This window comes from Colossoma macropomum, unplaced genomic scaffold, assembly GCF_904425465.1.
Source record: "Colossoma macropomum unplaced genomic scaffold, Colossoma_macropomum, whole genome shotgun sequence".
Taxonomy (NCBI): Eukaryota; Metazoa; Chordata; class Actinopteri; order Characiformes; family Serrasalmidae; genus Colossoma; species Colossoma macropomum.
The window spans coordinates 14,571,755-14,584,567 of NW_023494786.1; the positions used below are offsets into that span (position 1 = coordinate 14,571,755).

A 12,813-nucleotide genomic window follows, 5' to 3' on the forward strand; every position below is an offset into this window, starting at 1 on the left:
TACCATTAAGATAATGCAATGTAAAAAGCACTTCGCTTTTCCAAATGAACTTATCAGTCATTATACACAGAAATGTAAACACTTGAAAAGCATTTGCATTGTGATTTGAATAATGCACACTCACATAGAAGATGCAGTTGTTGCATTTTCCAATTTGCCATACATGCCATATAAAACCTCCAAACGGTGGTTAATCTAATTGTCAGCCATTTGTTTTGGCCATGTAGTAGGAAGGTTTCCCACTAAAGGACAGCTGCTGTTTTCAAATTGACAAAAAACAGATAAAAGGTTTTGTTCTGACAGCAGTGATATCTCTAAACTTCAAAATCTTACCAAGTCATTGAACAATAGCAGGTTTGTGAGGTAAAAGCAAGTAAAGTAAGGTGAAGTCAGCTAGTGTGTTGTGACTGATGTCAATTTTTTTTTAGTGATCAGTCTCTTGAGAATAAAAAAATGACTAGGCTTTATATCATCAGAAATACTGTTCATGTAAGAGTAGGAAAGATATTCTGTATTTCATTTTTGTTTCAGACGGTGTTGTTTCTTTTGTAAATTACTTGGTAATCTGAAGAATACTTCCCCTTAGCCTCTTCCACTTCCCCTTCATATACCGAGTAGATGATTGAAACTTCTTGATGTTCCCTTTTAGTTACCTCTCCATCACAATCTTGGAAATGCCGAAACCTCAACTGTTTTTCTGAATTGTATGAGCAGCCCTATAGGCTTTATACTGTAATTACACAGCAAATCTTAGGCAGTGCAATTCTTACTTGACATTAACTTGCCACACTTTTGCCAAAAGCAGACATATTATATCAGGTTCTGTGTATCTGTATGTATTCATAAGGAACAAGACAACAAGCTAATGCTGTGTGAAAAATTTTATTCTGTGAGAAAAAAAAAGAATAATGTTAATGAACCCAACTGCAATTCAACAGCATCAAATGTTCCAGTTTAGACTCAGAGCTGAGCAATCTTCTGATGTAGGACAGCTCGCATGTCTGTGCACTGCACATTGTCTGATATGGTAGTAAGAAAGTGACGTGTATTAGCTCCTTGTAGGGCCGTGCTACTCTTGGGATATGCCATCAGGACAGCCTCATAGTTGGACAGAATCTCCAGTGCACACAGGAACAGTGGCTCTGGCTGGCCTGGCATCATTACCTGCACATGCATGACATGGCAGAACAGCTGAGTCAGCACAAAAAGGACCTCCTTGCTGAGAACGCCACTGCTGCTCTCAGTGCTTTTGGAAGAGGTTGCTGTAGGTGGGAGGGGTACTTTATCCCTCACAGAGTCAATGATACCCCTCATGGCAGCAGCACAGTGCCGGCCTACGTGTGTCCAGCCATAGGGAGGCAGCCAGTCTGCACAGCTGGAGCCACAGAGTAGCTGGAACAAGCGCAGCAAAAAGACAGACAGACGCAGGTCGACAGCAAAAGAACGGAGGTCAAGTAATGGCAGAAAGTCTACATATTCCAGAGAGTATGGAACATGAAGCTTATCTGAGTGCAGAAGACTGCGCAACATCTTTAGCAACCGCTCCCATTCGCCAGCGGTGCACCAGGGGAGGGTCTGCAGCACTGCCACCATCAGGCCTTTGCTGAACATGATTACTTCATCTGAGTTGAGAAGGTTTAAAGACAGGGAATCCAGCATGGTTGCCTGAAAGTGATCCGAGATGCAGCAACACTCCGCCCAGGCTAACAGGCCTGTGCCTTGTCCATAGTGAGGCAACACCAGGCCAGACCACTCTTGCTCTGAAAGCTCACATACAGCCATAAGTGAACTTGGCACCTCGTATTTGAAATGCTCTCCCCACACGTCCTTCAGGTGAAAGCGGACAGTCCAGTCAAGGTCTTCCGCTTTTCCATACAGCCAAGAGATAGCTCTGGACCAAGTACTAGGGGTGAGAGCCACTTCCTTGCCAACTGCCTTTCCAAGTGTGGTCAGAGTGGAGATCAACAGTCCCTTGTGCTCAATAGATAAGACTGTGCTGCCCTCTACTGGCTGCTCCCAGCACCTACTGCAGTTGTTCAGGAGCTGAGCAAGACAGTATAAAAGAGGAAACGGGGAGCAGCTCATTATCCAAGGTGTAGCGTCATTTGAGGATACATGGGACAGAATGCATTGGAGAAGCCGAAGGCACAACTCAAGGCTAGATGAGCTAGAGGTGGAAGAAGAGAAGTAAGGCAGGATGAATGCATGCATAGCCTCCTCTGGGGGAAGGAAGCTGAGCTTCTCTTCGGTTTGGCCAACAATACTGGGTTCCATCAGGGCAGACAAGAACTCAAGGAACTGGTCTTCCTCTTGAGATGAAGAGAGCTTGTCCCACACAGTGGCCTGCAGACATCTGCACAACAAGTTCTGCTCTTTGTTTCTCATCTCCTTGGTGTCTCCTGGTGAGCTCCTGAGGCCAGGCAACTGTTGGAGAATCTGAGCAAGAAGTGCATGAGCTCCAAGGTTCACCACAGCCATGTGGCAGCATCGGTACAAGGTGGCCTCTGGGTTCTGGAATGCAACTCGAGCCACAGCCGAGACTGCTGAGCTCAGGCTGCTTTTTGCTCCACTCTGGATGATGCTGTTAAAAGCCAAATTGACCTCCTCGTCATAGCCTGCTGTCACTGAGCTTGGAAGAAAGCCATGCAACCCTTTCTTTGACAAGCTAAGAATTTCAGATAGTGCTGCATTCTTGTCAGGTAATGAAAGCTGGGAGAATATGTCTACAATAATGTCCTTCAGCTTTTTAGCCTGCTTTACATTAGCATCACTCTGGCATTTGGCTATAAGAGTAGAGGATAATGTCATAACAAGGTCTTTTTGCTGAAATGCATGTTTGTTTCTTTCAAGACAGCTTAACCACTCTGCCTCACTGAAAGATTGGCTCAGTGTGGAGGCATAAAGTTTGGGAAGGTCCTGGAACCCCTTTAGATTATTGTCAAGAATGGTCACGACAACACTCACTATTTCAGTTGAGGGGCTTTCAGGCACAGTAAAAGATGAAGATGCAAGCAAATTTTTCAAAGTCTTCTGCAAACTAATCAATGCTTGTTCATTTCCATCCAGATTTTCAGACAACAGCTCTAAAGACTTCAGAACTCTGCAAACACTATCTTTGAGACGGATTGCTAGGTCACTTGGATCATGTGTGGGCATCTTTAGCAATCCCTTGATTTCCCATGAACATATTATTCCAAGCATTGTCTGCATGGCTTGGATAAGGGTCATTCCACTTGGCTTGGTCTGAGCAGGAGTCAGTGTGGCGACAAGATCTCTTTGGGCCTCACATATGGCCTGAGTAAGGTCAGCTCCCTCCAAGAGACCATTTCTCTTTCTCAGGCTCACTGATCGAGAAATGTTTTGAAGTTTAACTTCAGCTGGTAGGTCTGTTGCATGGTCTAACAGGTAGGAGGTATACAGCATGTCTAGGCAGTTGGAGAGGCCAAAATAACACAACTCAGAGGATGTTATATACTCTTTTATGTTGTTCAGTCCTTGGAATAGGATGGAAAACGTGCATGTGGTCGATGTGGCAGATTCTGGGTCTGGTTTAAATCGTTTTGAAGCCTGTGGTGAGCAGTCAGAGGGGTTCTGTGTAAAGCGGGCACACTGGGTGTTAAAGAGTTGGTCTAGGCTGTCCAGCTCTTCCCTCCTTCCTTTCATCAGCTCCCACCACACCTCCAGCAAAAACTTCACATCCTTTTCTGTGCAGTCGCTTGTGACATGTTTTACTAGCCTCTCCAGCTCTTTGCACTGCTCGTCTGATTGAAAGCACTGGAGCAAATCAACATAAATGCTGAAGAAACCCATTGATTTAACCAGTTCAAATAATACTGCATGGTTAATGTCAGGGAGACTATTTTGAACAGCAAATAATGGGTTTTCCTTCCAGTTGATGTCAACATCCTCTCCTTTCTCAATCTCTAAGACTTTGCTCCATATAATACAAAGAATCCTCTTTCTCCACTGAAGACACTCCTGGTTGCCTCCACACAACTGTCCACATATTTCGGTGACTGCCTGAACTATAGGGCGTCCAACACGCTCCCAGTCCTCTTTTCTCAAAGCAGAGAGGGGTGCTGGCTGGCATAGCTGATTTGCCAACAGAAATCCACCCTGTAAAACAGCAGTCTTCTCACAGCTTAGCCAGGGTTCTGTAGGAAAAAAATAAGACTATTATAATACAATGCAAAACATGTCCTATTGAAACTGTTACATCCTCATCTTGTCCTCTTACGATTTACCTGATCAAATTGTGCCTCACAACTGTACAATATATAATCCACGATAAACAGTTTTACAGTCTTTAATCTCTAACAGGAAGTTTTCACAGCGATGATTTGTTAGGTTTCTAAGTGGCAAACTACATATACAATGAAATTCAGTAGTTTCTATTCTAGCACCAAGAGGGACAAAATAGCAACAAAAAATATAATAAAATATGAAATATAATCATTAACCATGGGAAACTCTAGACCTCTTTTAAATTTGCAGAATTTAAATTAGCAAAATTCAACTGTTGAGATGTAAACAAAGTCATTCTGAGTGGTTTGATGTAAAATGGTGCATTCTGGAGAATCATATCGAGTCTGATTTCTTTTCAGTGGAAGTGATAGGAATCATAATGTCTACAAATCAAATATAGCCAATTTATTTACTATCCAAAACAACCAGTGAGTTTTATATGTAATGGTGATGATAAAATAGTAGGAAATCTGAAAAAAAGAAAAAAAAAATGTTTAGGACTATTTTATCTTATAATGCCCTACATGTACTTCTGCTGCCATGAATGGATTATAAAACATTCATTTTAGACCAATACATTCTAACTATACCTTAACTATCATAAGTACCATAAATATTATAAAACAATGCAACATGAAAACAATAAAACATGAATCAGGAAGCATATGTGTAACTTTATGAAACCACACTGAATGACTATTTACATCTTAAATATTGCATTGTGCAGACATTTTGATTAAAATGTATCCCTTTAATATTAACAGTAAAGCAAAAGTTATGTATACATCCATGAAAAACTGCATGGAGTGACAGGTCAACTAGTGGACATGAAACAAGTCAATTAGTCACATACTCATGCATCATCTCTTAGGAAAAAGATCTATATTAATACTACAGGAATTTCTATAGGATTTCTATAAGAATCTTGCAGTAAAGTTGGACAACTACTATAGATTAGGATACTACTCACTTTAAAAAGGTTCTTCAAGGGTTCTTTAGTAAAGGCAATAGTTCTGTTTAGAACCATGAGTTCTATGTAGAACCATTTCAGGCTTAAATGGTTTGTTGCATGGTAAAATGGTTCTTGGGATTGATGAAGGTTATGGTTTTATATAGAACCTTTTTGAATATGGTGCTACACAGCACCAAGCTTGACATGGTAACAATAGAGGGACACTTCTTGGTGCTATACAGAACTACTTTTGAAAAGGTTCTACTCATAACTATAAACAACACATTCTCCATCGATCTGAAGAATGACTTCGCTGACTTCATGCAAAGAGCCATTTAGGCCTAAACTGGTTCTACACAGAACCCATGGTTCTAAACAGAACCACTGCCTTTACTAAAGCACCATCAACTACCTTGAAGAACCATCTTTCTACACAAGTATTACAGATACATAATATGAGACTGTTATAGAAGTATCATGCAACGTTATAAAAGTCTTATAACATTAGCATAGATCTGTTTTGTAAGGAATGCACTTAATGTCATGTTTAATTATTAATTATTAATATTATTGTGTTACCTTGGTCCATGTTGCTCTGTTTGCAAAACAAATCAACCAAACAGAACCAGACATTAACTACTCATTCTAACTCCTCAGGAAAGCCTGCAGGTTCTAATGTTTTCAGGCTCTGTACGTTCTGCAGGTTCTGTAGGTTTGCTGGCAGCAACTCGTTTGGTCGAACAACGAAGGTGGTCGCTGTGCAGACAAAACACTACAGAGAATATCGACGATGCTGTCAGGTAAGTGTGTATTAAATGTCTGCTGTGTGGTCTTCAGAGAGCGGAGTTACCGCGAACGTGTCTTCATCCATGCGGACTGAACGTTCAAACGGAGGGGTGTTAGTAGACTCTTCCGCGTCGACGAGCGCAGAGAAGAACAACCTGCAGAAAACCTCTCAGCGCTCTTTCAGCTCGCGCCCCCGCGCGGACAAACAGCTTCACGCGCTCTGTGTTTTTCACTCACTGTGTCCTTACTAAAGAAGCGGTGTCCATACAGATGAACGTTAGGCGTGTGGCGGTAAAGATAAAGGCTAAGGCTATCTGTTTGTTCTGACCTCAGTGAAGCCCCTACATCTGACACTATCTGCGCTGCGCGCGCACGTTTCTGTCAGTGAAACGAGACCGAAATGAAAGCGAAAGCAACTTTGTTTGCATGGCGGTTTCTTCGCTCCTCGACTGGACGGCTCTGAACGGCGGTGTCTATCATGTTTATTGTATTTGGTGGTCTTTTCCTTGCAGTGTTAGCTTCAGGTAAGCTAAATGAGTCGAGTGTAATGTTGGAAATATTCCTTTATGTTGTTCATGTACAGCTGACACGTCACTCCGTATTTCACTCTACGGCACAAACCACTGACTCACTCCATTACAGCTTATTCTGTACTACAACATAGCTGTTCCTCATTAGTCTCAGACCTAAAGGGTGTTGTAATTTGACACATGTTAACGTCTAATGTGTATGTTTTAAAATGCTTTGATCTAGTAGTATTAATAAGAGGTGCCGTGCTTAGTTTCAGTTTTGTTTATTCAGAAGTCTGCTCTGTGACTCTGCCACCTGCAAGCAGGAATGTCATGAAAATCTTATATAAGGTTGTATTGTGTAACAATTTATGTATGTTTGTATGTTACCACAGGGCTGAAGCCCCCATTAATGTTTTCATGGTTTTAAAAACATCAAAGCATTTGCATCCAATCATTTGACACAAACTGTGTAACCCCATCAATGTCCAGAAACTACAAATATATTTTATTTATATTTCATTTATCAGGATGTTTATATATTTTTGCAACCTGACAGTGCATTTTCTTTAGGCCTGTGGTACCCTGTAATATGCAGCCTTTTATTTTGATGAACAGGTGTAGGCCCCTGTGGATCTCAGTCTGTGCATAATGTCCAGTGGTTGCCGTGTCAGTTTGTGGATGAGTCAGTACATTTAAATCATGAGGGTCACAAAGAGACCAAATACCACCATCGAAATGCAGTGCTGCAGTTCGGTTTTTTAGGAGACCGTCCTATAAACCAGGATGTCATCACCTTCCTTGCAGTAGGTGAGTATATTTCACAAAAGCTTTTAGAGACTCACCACAAGGGGGCAGTAGTGAAATCCTCAATGCAATATTAAGTATTTAGGCTAAAAGTAATTTATTTGCTTGTTTTATGCAGCTTCAAAGGTGGACATGAGGCGCTATGTGGAAGGTGGCGAAGACACGCTGCAGTGTGAGATCCGCAGATACAGCACTGGAGGCATTGTCATGCGTTGGCCTGGTTTAGGGGCACAAGAGCATGACATCTGGTTCACCTGTACTCTCACACACACTGAGGGGCTGTTTGTCATCACCACCTTTCTCAGACACACACCTGCACAGGAAGGAAATCAAGAGTGGATTCAGTTTGCAGACAGGGAGCTTCTGACCACCTCAGGTGACCACAGCCTCTCTGTTATCCTGAGGATATGAAAGTGATGTTTTTAACTCCAGAGCAAAACTAATTAAGCAAACTTTGACAACACCAAACATGTCTTGTCTTGACTACATTTAGGGTAAAGAGGGAAAAAGATAACTCCTCTCCTCCTTCTCTCTTTAACAGCTGCGATGGTTGTAATGACACGCACCCCTAGTGTTGCAGTGGGCTTAATGAAGGATCAGACCCTGCACTGTCAGTTTGCTGTGGATCATAAGCAGGCCAACGTGACCGTAGAGTGGAGGCTTCAGCGACGTGGCGAACGCACCAAGCTCTTCGGCTATTCTAGCCGCTCAGGCAAGACCGAAGGCAGCGGAGTGTCTGTCAAAGCCATTGGAGCCGGAAACGCCGCTCTAAAACTTCCCCTCACCTCCCAGGCCAGCGAGGGCACATACGTGTGCTCAGTGCTCGTCCCCCCTCTCTACGGCAGCCATGACATCACTCTCAACATCCACGGTGAGACAACCAAGCATGTACTTTAGAAGGGCTGTAAAGGACACATAGCCTACATTTATCTTGCATTTTGTTTTATTTCTCTGATGTCCACTTATAACATTTAAGTGGCTTTTGTACTAAAACGTACTAAAACAGTCATAATTCATTTTACATAATCATTTTCCAACCTCTCTTTTCTCATGGAATTAAACTGGCTCTGACTTCAAGACTGACATATGTAAATGAGCTCTCTTCTGATTGGCTGCCCTGTATTGGGCCTCATTCAAAAGCAGTTGGTGTGAGTGGGTGGGGCTAAACTGCTGCAGGCTGAAAATGTGGATATGTGTAAATTTGTGATTTTCATGACATGACATTATCACTGAAACAATGAATACAAAACAGGCTGTTTTAGCAGTTTGGTTTCCATATATGGACTTAATGGATTTTTATTATATGGGTCCTTTTAGGCAAATTGTTTAACTGTAAATGTTAACGTTAGCTTCATAACAAAATATTATTTTTTTACTCGTTTATTTTATTGATTTTATTGCTATATATTGTGAACACTTTGGTGAATCTTTGTTCTATTATGTTTGCTGGATCATGTAAATACCTTGATTATTCCAAACATCTGAAGAACAACTGTGACTGGTTAGAGGCTCATTTGCATATTGTAGCCTTCCTGAAGGCTAATATTGCGACAGTGATTAGCAAACAGTACAATGTACAACCCTACCCTGGAAATTGGCATGGAACATCCAGCACTTACCATGAACATCTTTAGCAGTTAACAATTCTACCTTTAATTGAGATTTTAACCATTTGGTATTGTTACTCTTTGTGGTCCAACAGAGCCCCCTCGTGTGTCAGTGAACGTGGGCTCATCTTTGTCTCTAACTCTGGGTGGAGAGCAGAAGGTGGTGTGTGATGCTGAGGGATATTACCCGCTTGATGTCAACATTGAGTGGCTGCGTGAGCCGGCTGGTTCCAGCTTTCTACCTGAGGTACTGAAGAACGTGCTGTACTCCAGCCACCGCCACAACAAAGACGGCACATACTCGCTCTCAGCCTTCTTCCTGCTGCAGCCTGGCCTAGACGACTCTGGCTACAAGTATACTTGCAGGGTTCACCACCAGGCTCTGCGCATACCAATCCGCAAGAGCTTCACCCTCACCGTCTCAGGTAAGACACCAAGGATCAGTCAAGCCTCCACTGATTCTCACTGAATTTGCGTTTAGTAGATGATGGCATGGAACTGAATTGGAAAGTCCCATTCTGGAAAACCCCCATATGTAATCACATGTTTTTACCACTAGATGGCAGTCCAGGTGTAATTTCTGCAGCCAATGTGTTTGGCTTACTGCAAATTGCCATATTAATAGTTTTTGTTATTAACTTTTTAACTTATACAGTGCAAATTTATGTAATATGAAGAGAAATATACTGTTGGGTACAATGATCAATATTTCAAGTTGTTTTGGAAAAAAAGAAGATATTAAATTAAATTCATAATGAGTAAATAATATGTAAGTTAATTATCCATTGATTAATGCTTTGTAAATAAGAGAAACACTGGAAATTATTTGTATATTATAGTAAGATTTATAGAACCTGTATCTGATGTTATAGCTTTCTCAATCATTTTGAAATCATGAACACATCCAAAACTTCCTAAAAATTGAGATTTGAATTCTATGAGATTATATATTACTGACATCACATCAAAACCATTATATCACTGCTATTGCAACAAAACCTAGTATCTTTAAAATGATAACTTTACAGGAGATGGAAAAAATATACTTTACTTTTAATGTAAGTCAATGTAATCAGTCATTTCGGGGCCCGTTTCTTTTGGTCCATTCATCATTCAATTTACACACAATGTAAAAGGCAAGAGGCATCTTCAATTTATGTCAAAAACTGAAAAATGGAGATACAAGGTTTGTTCTGACAGCAGCGACATACATGTATCTATGGCATTATTGATTTTATATTAAAGAAGTTTTACATTATTAAAGAGTGATTTCTACATTTTGAGTGTTAGTTTATGCACTTCTAAAAGTTATCTTTTTCCCCATCTCAGAGCAAGACTCTCTGTGGTATGTCTTAGTCTTTGGGTTCATTATTACCATGATTGGACTTCTGTTCTGGCTAGTCCCTCAGTACCTTAAAGGTAAGATGTTAAGAATTAGCCTACATTTTGTCCTCAAACGTATTGTAAACTGTTGAAACTGTTGACTTGATACTTTTGTTTGTTGGACGTTTTAAAAATCTATGTATTGAAGATACAGGCATATCGGTTTGGATAGGATTGATATCAGGCCAATATCAGCAGAAAATGCTGGATAGTAGACGGGAAAAATAATCTAATCTGAACTGAGGTCTGTAACAAATATAGCCTGAAATAGCACACTCACACTGTGTGATGCTGTGTTGTTAGCTGAATAGCACACTCACACTGTGTGATGCTGTGTTGTTAGCTGAATAGCACACTCACACTGTGTGATGCTGTGTTGTTAGCTGAATAGCACACTCACACTGTGTGATGTTAGCTGTGTGTTTCTTTGTGTGGGGTAGTAGGATGTTTAGTTTGAACATGATAGCCTGCTTTTAGATCTAAAGTGAAGTGCTTCAATTAAAAATAGCTCATTTTAAAGCTTAGTAGCTTTTAAAGAAGAAATTGGAGCCAATTCTCAACATCAGTATCAGAAAAGAAAAAGTACTGCGCTATATTTAATATTTATGAGGGTTAAACATAGATATTGTAATATTATAATAGAGACATTTAAAATGCAAAGTACAACTGCATAGGCTGGATGGGACTGGTGATTTAGCATTTAAATGAAAAGTGTTTATGGCAAATGTGATTGCAGTATTTACTAATTCATAGTACAGTTAAAATTCTAATGAATATTTCTTTTTTCTTGCAGCAAAACAAAATTCAGCAAGAAAGGTGAGAGAAAAGGCTGTAAAATGTTAGCAGTTTATGTCCTGATGTCTGTGAGTCTCAGTGGTGTGCATGTTTGCATGTACTAGTGAGAGTGTGTTTGAGGGATAAGTGTGCTGCCATGTGTATGTTCTGTGTATATACTGTGTGTTTACACAGCGTCTCCTGTGTGCAGGCATTCTGAAACATGCCAGAGGACTTACAGCTCCACTCCAAGGAGACAGACAACACTATCCCTCTTCTCTCCCTCTTCTCTCCCTCCATCTTCCCTCCTTCACTCCCTGCTGGATCCATGGATCAGGTGTTTCACTTTGGAGCCTCTGGAGGTTGTTGTGAAGGCTGGTGCCAATCTCCATGTTTTTAGGACTTTATTAAACTGCGCAATGGTGCAGAAGATAAAAGAATTGCCTTTACAAAATGTCTGTGTTCAGGTCTTAACATTGAGCTCAACACCAAGAATCCTGCCAGAGTGTTCTGTTGGAAGTAAATGGATAGATAGATCTGACTTCATGAATAATATGGGCTCTTTTATGATCATTTTCACTTGATCCAGCAACTGAAATTTTCTGGAATTTGGTAAGATATTTATTAGACACATGTAAATAATAACAGATCTACAAAAATTGCTCTGGGCTGATTTTAGAAGACTGTAGATATACTTACACTCTCAGACTGTTCAAAATGATTCAGGTTTAGGTTTGGATTTAGTCTTTACAGGAATCAAATGTAAATTATTCGCTTACATGGCTGCATTTTGGCAGATTAGAAGATTTTATTTGGTTGTTTTGCAAAATACTTGAATAAAAACATATTAAAAAGAACAAAAAATAGTAAAATATTGCCTGGTTTCCTTTAACAGTATTTTCAATTAATATTAGCAGATTTATTCATTTTTTATCTTGATCCTGAACAGAAGTGAATCATTGAAGCTATTTGGTTGAAATCTGTACATCAGTTCCACATGTATTACATCAGTACCATCATCACCATAAGTAGATAAACAGAAACAACAAATTGGTTTCAGTGTAGTTTTCAAAATTTCAAAATTAAAGTTTAAAATATCTCCACAGGCAACAAAAATGATGGGATAAATTTCATGTTGCACACTGGTAAATGCAGAGACTTCCTGCAACTCTGTTTGGATTGTTTTCTTAATCTTGGTGCACTAAGAGCTCCACAGTTGTACAACAAATAGTGAGAGTACGTATGTTGAATGGAATAACTGGGTGATAATAACATGGTCTTCTGAGTCTGTCTAAAATGTGGCACCAATGCCCCCAGTGGGGATATTCTTGGCTGAACACTCACCTCTGCATATAAAGAAGTTGCATCCCCCGACTCCCAGTTAGTGAGTGCCCTATAAACACTTCACTCAGGAATGGCAGCTGTTCTTCAGGGCCACTCAGGGTACATTCCCTTCCTCCAAAATGTCTCTCTCTCTGACTCTCAGTCTCTCTTCACTTAGCTGTTAATTACCACAGTCCATACATACACCCTGATCCTACTCAAGTTATCCTTCCATCTTCTTAGGATAAATTTATTAAAAAGAACTACATTTTGGAGGTGATTATTTACATACAGAATACCAGCCTTAAACCGCAGTGACAAATTCTAAGGAATTAAGAGTGGTTGGAAAATGGTCATGGAAAAATGAAAGATGGCTGTTTTTGGTACATAAAACCACACAAACATCATATGTGGACCTCAGAGGAAA

At 40.4% G+C, this 12,813-nt stretch overlaps 2 protein-coding genes across 2 annotated transcripts; one reads left to right on the forward strand and one right to left on the reverse strand.

Moving 5' to 3' along the window:
• Positions 1–850: 850 nt before the first annotated feature.
• gemin4 (gem (nuclear organelle) associated protein 4) lies at positions 851–6,075 on the reverse strand. The gene is made up of 2 exons (XM_036561596.1): positions 5,777–6,075; positions 851–4,154 (listed from the first exon to the last, which is right to left on the reverse strand). Exons 1-2 carry the CDS (start codon positions 5,784–5,786, stop codon positions 961–963), a joined length of 3,204 nt encoding a protein of 1,067 aa, XP_036417489.1. The 5' UTR covers positions 5,787–6,075; the 3' UTR covers positions 851–960.
• Positions 6,076–6,254: 179 nt separating this feature from the next.
• On the forward strand, positions 6,255–11,939 carry dhrs13b.2 (dehydrogenase/reductase (SDR family) member 13b.2). Its single transcript, XM_036561606.1, has 8 exons — positions 6,255–6,507; positions 7,111–7,302; positions 7,418–7,675; positions 7,841–8,170; positions 9,002–9,331; positions 10,236–10,325; positions 11,083–11,105; positions 11,275–11,939. The coding sequence occupies exons 1-8, from the start codon at positions 6,462–6,464 to the stop codon at positions 11,281–11,283; spliced, it is 1,278 nt and encodes a 425-aa protein (XP_036417499.1). The 5' UTR covers positions 6,255–6,461; the 3' UTR covers positions 11,284–11,939.
• The last annotated feature ends 874 nt before the right edge of the window (positions 11,940–12,813 follow it).

Excerpts from the sequence above, each read along its gene's own strand:
- dhrs13b.2 (XM_036561606.1), top strand. The coding sequence starts at position 6,462 with ATGTTTATTGTATTTGGTGGTCTTTTCCTTGCAGTGTTAGCTTCAG. Across the intron at positions 9,332-10,235 it reads CTTCACCCTCACCGTCTCAG|AGCAAGACTCTCTGTGGTAT; the intron begins GTAAGACACCAA and ends TCCCCATCTCAG. Across the intron at positions 10,326-11,082 it reads AGTCCCTCAGTACCTTAAAG|CAAAACAAAATTCAGCAAGA; the intron begins GTAAGATGTTAA and ends TTTTTCTTGCAG.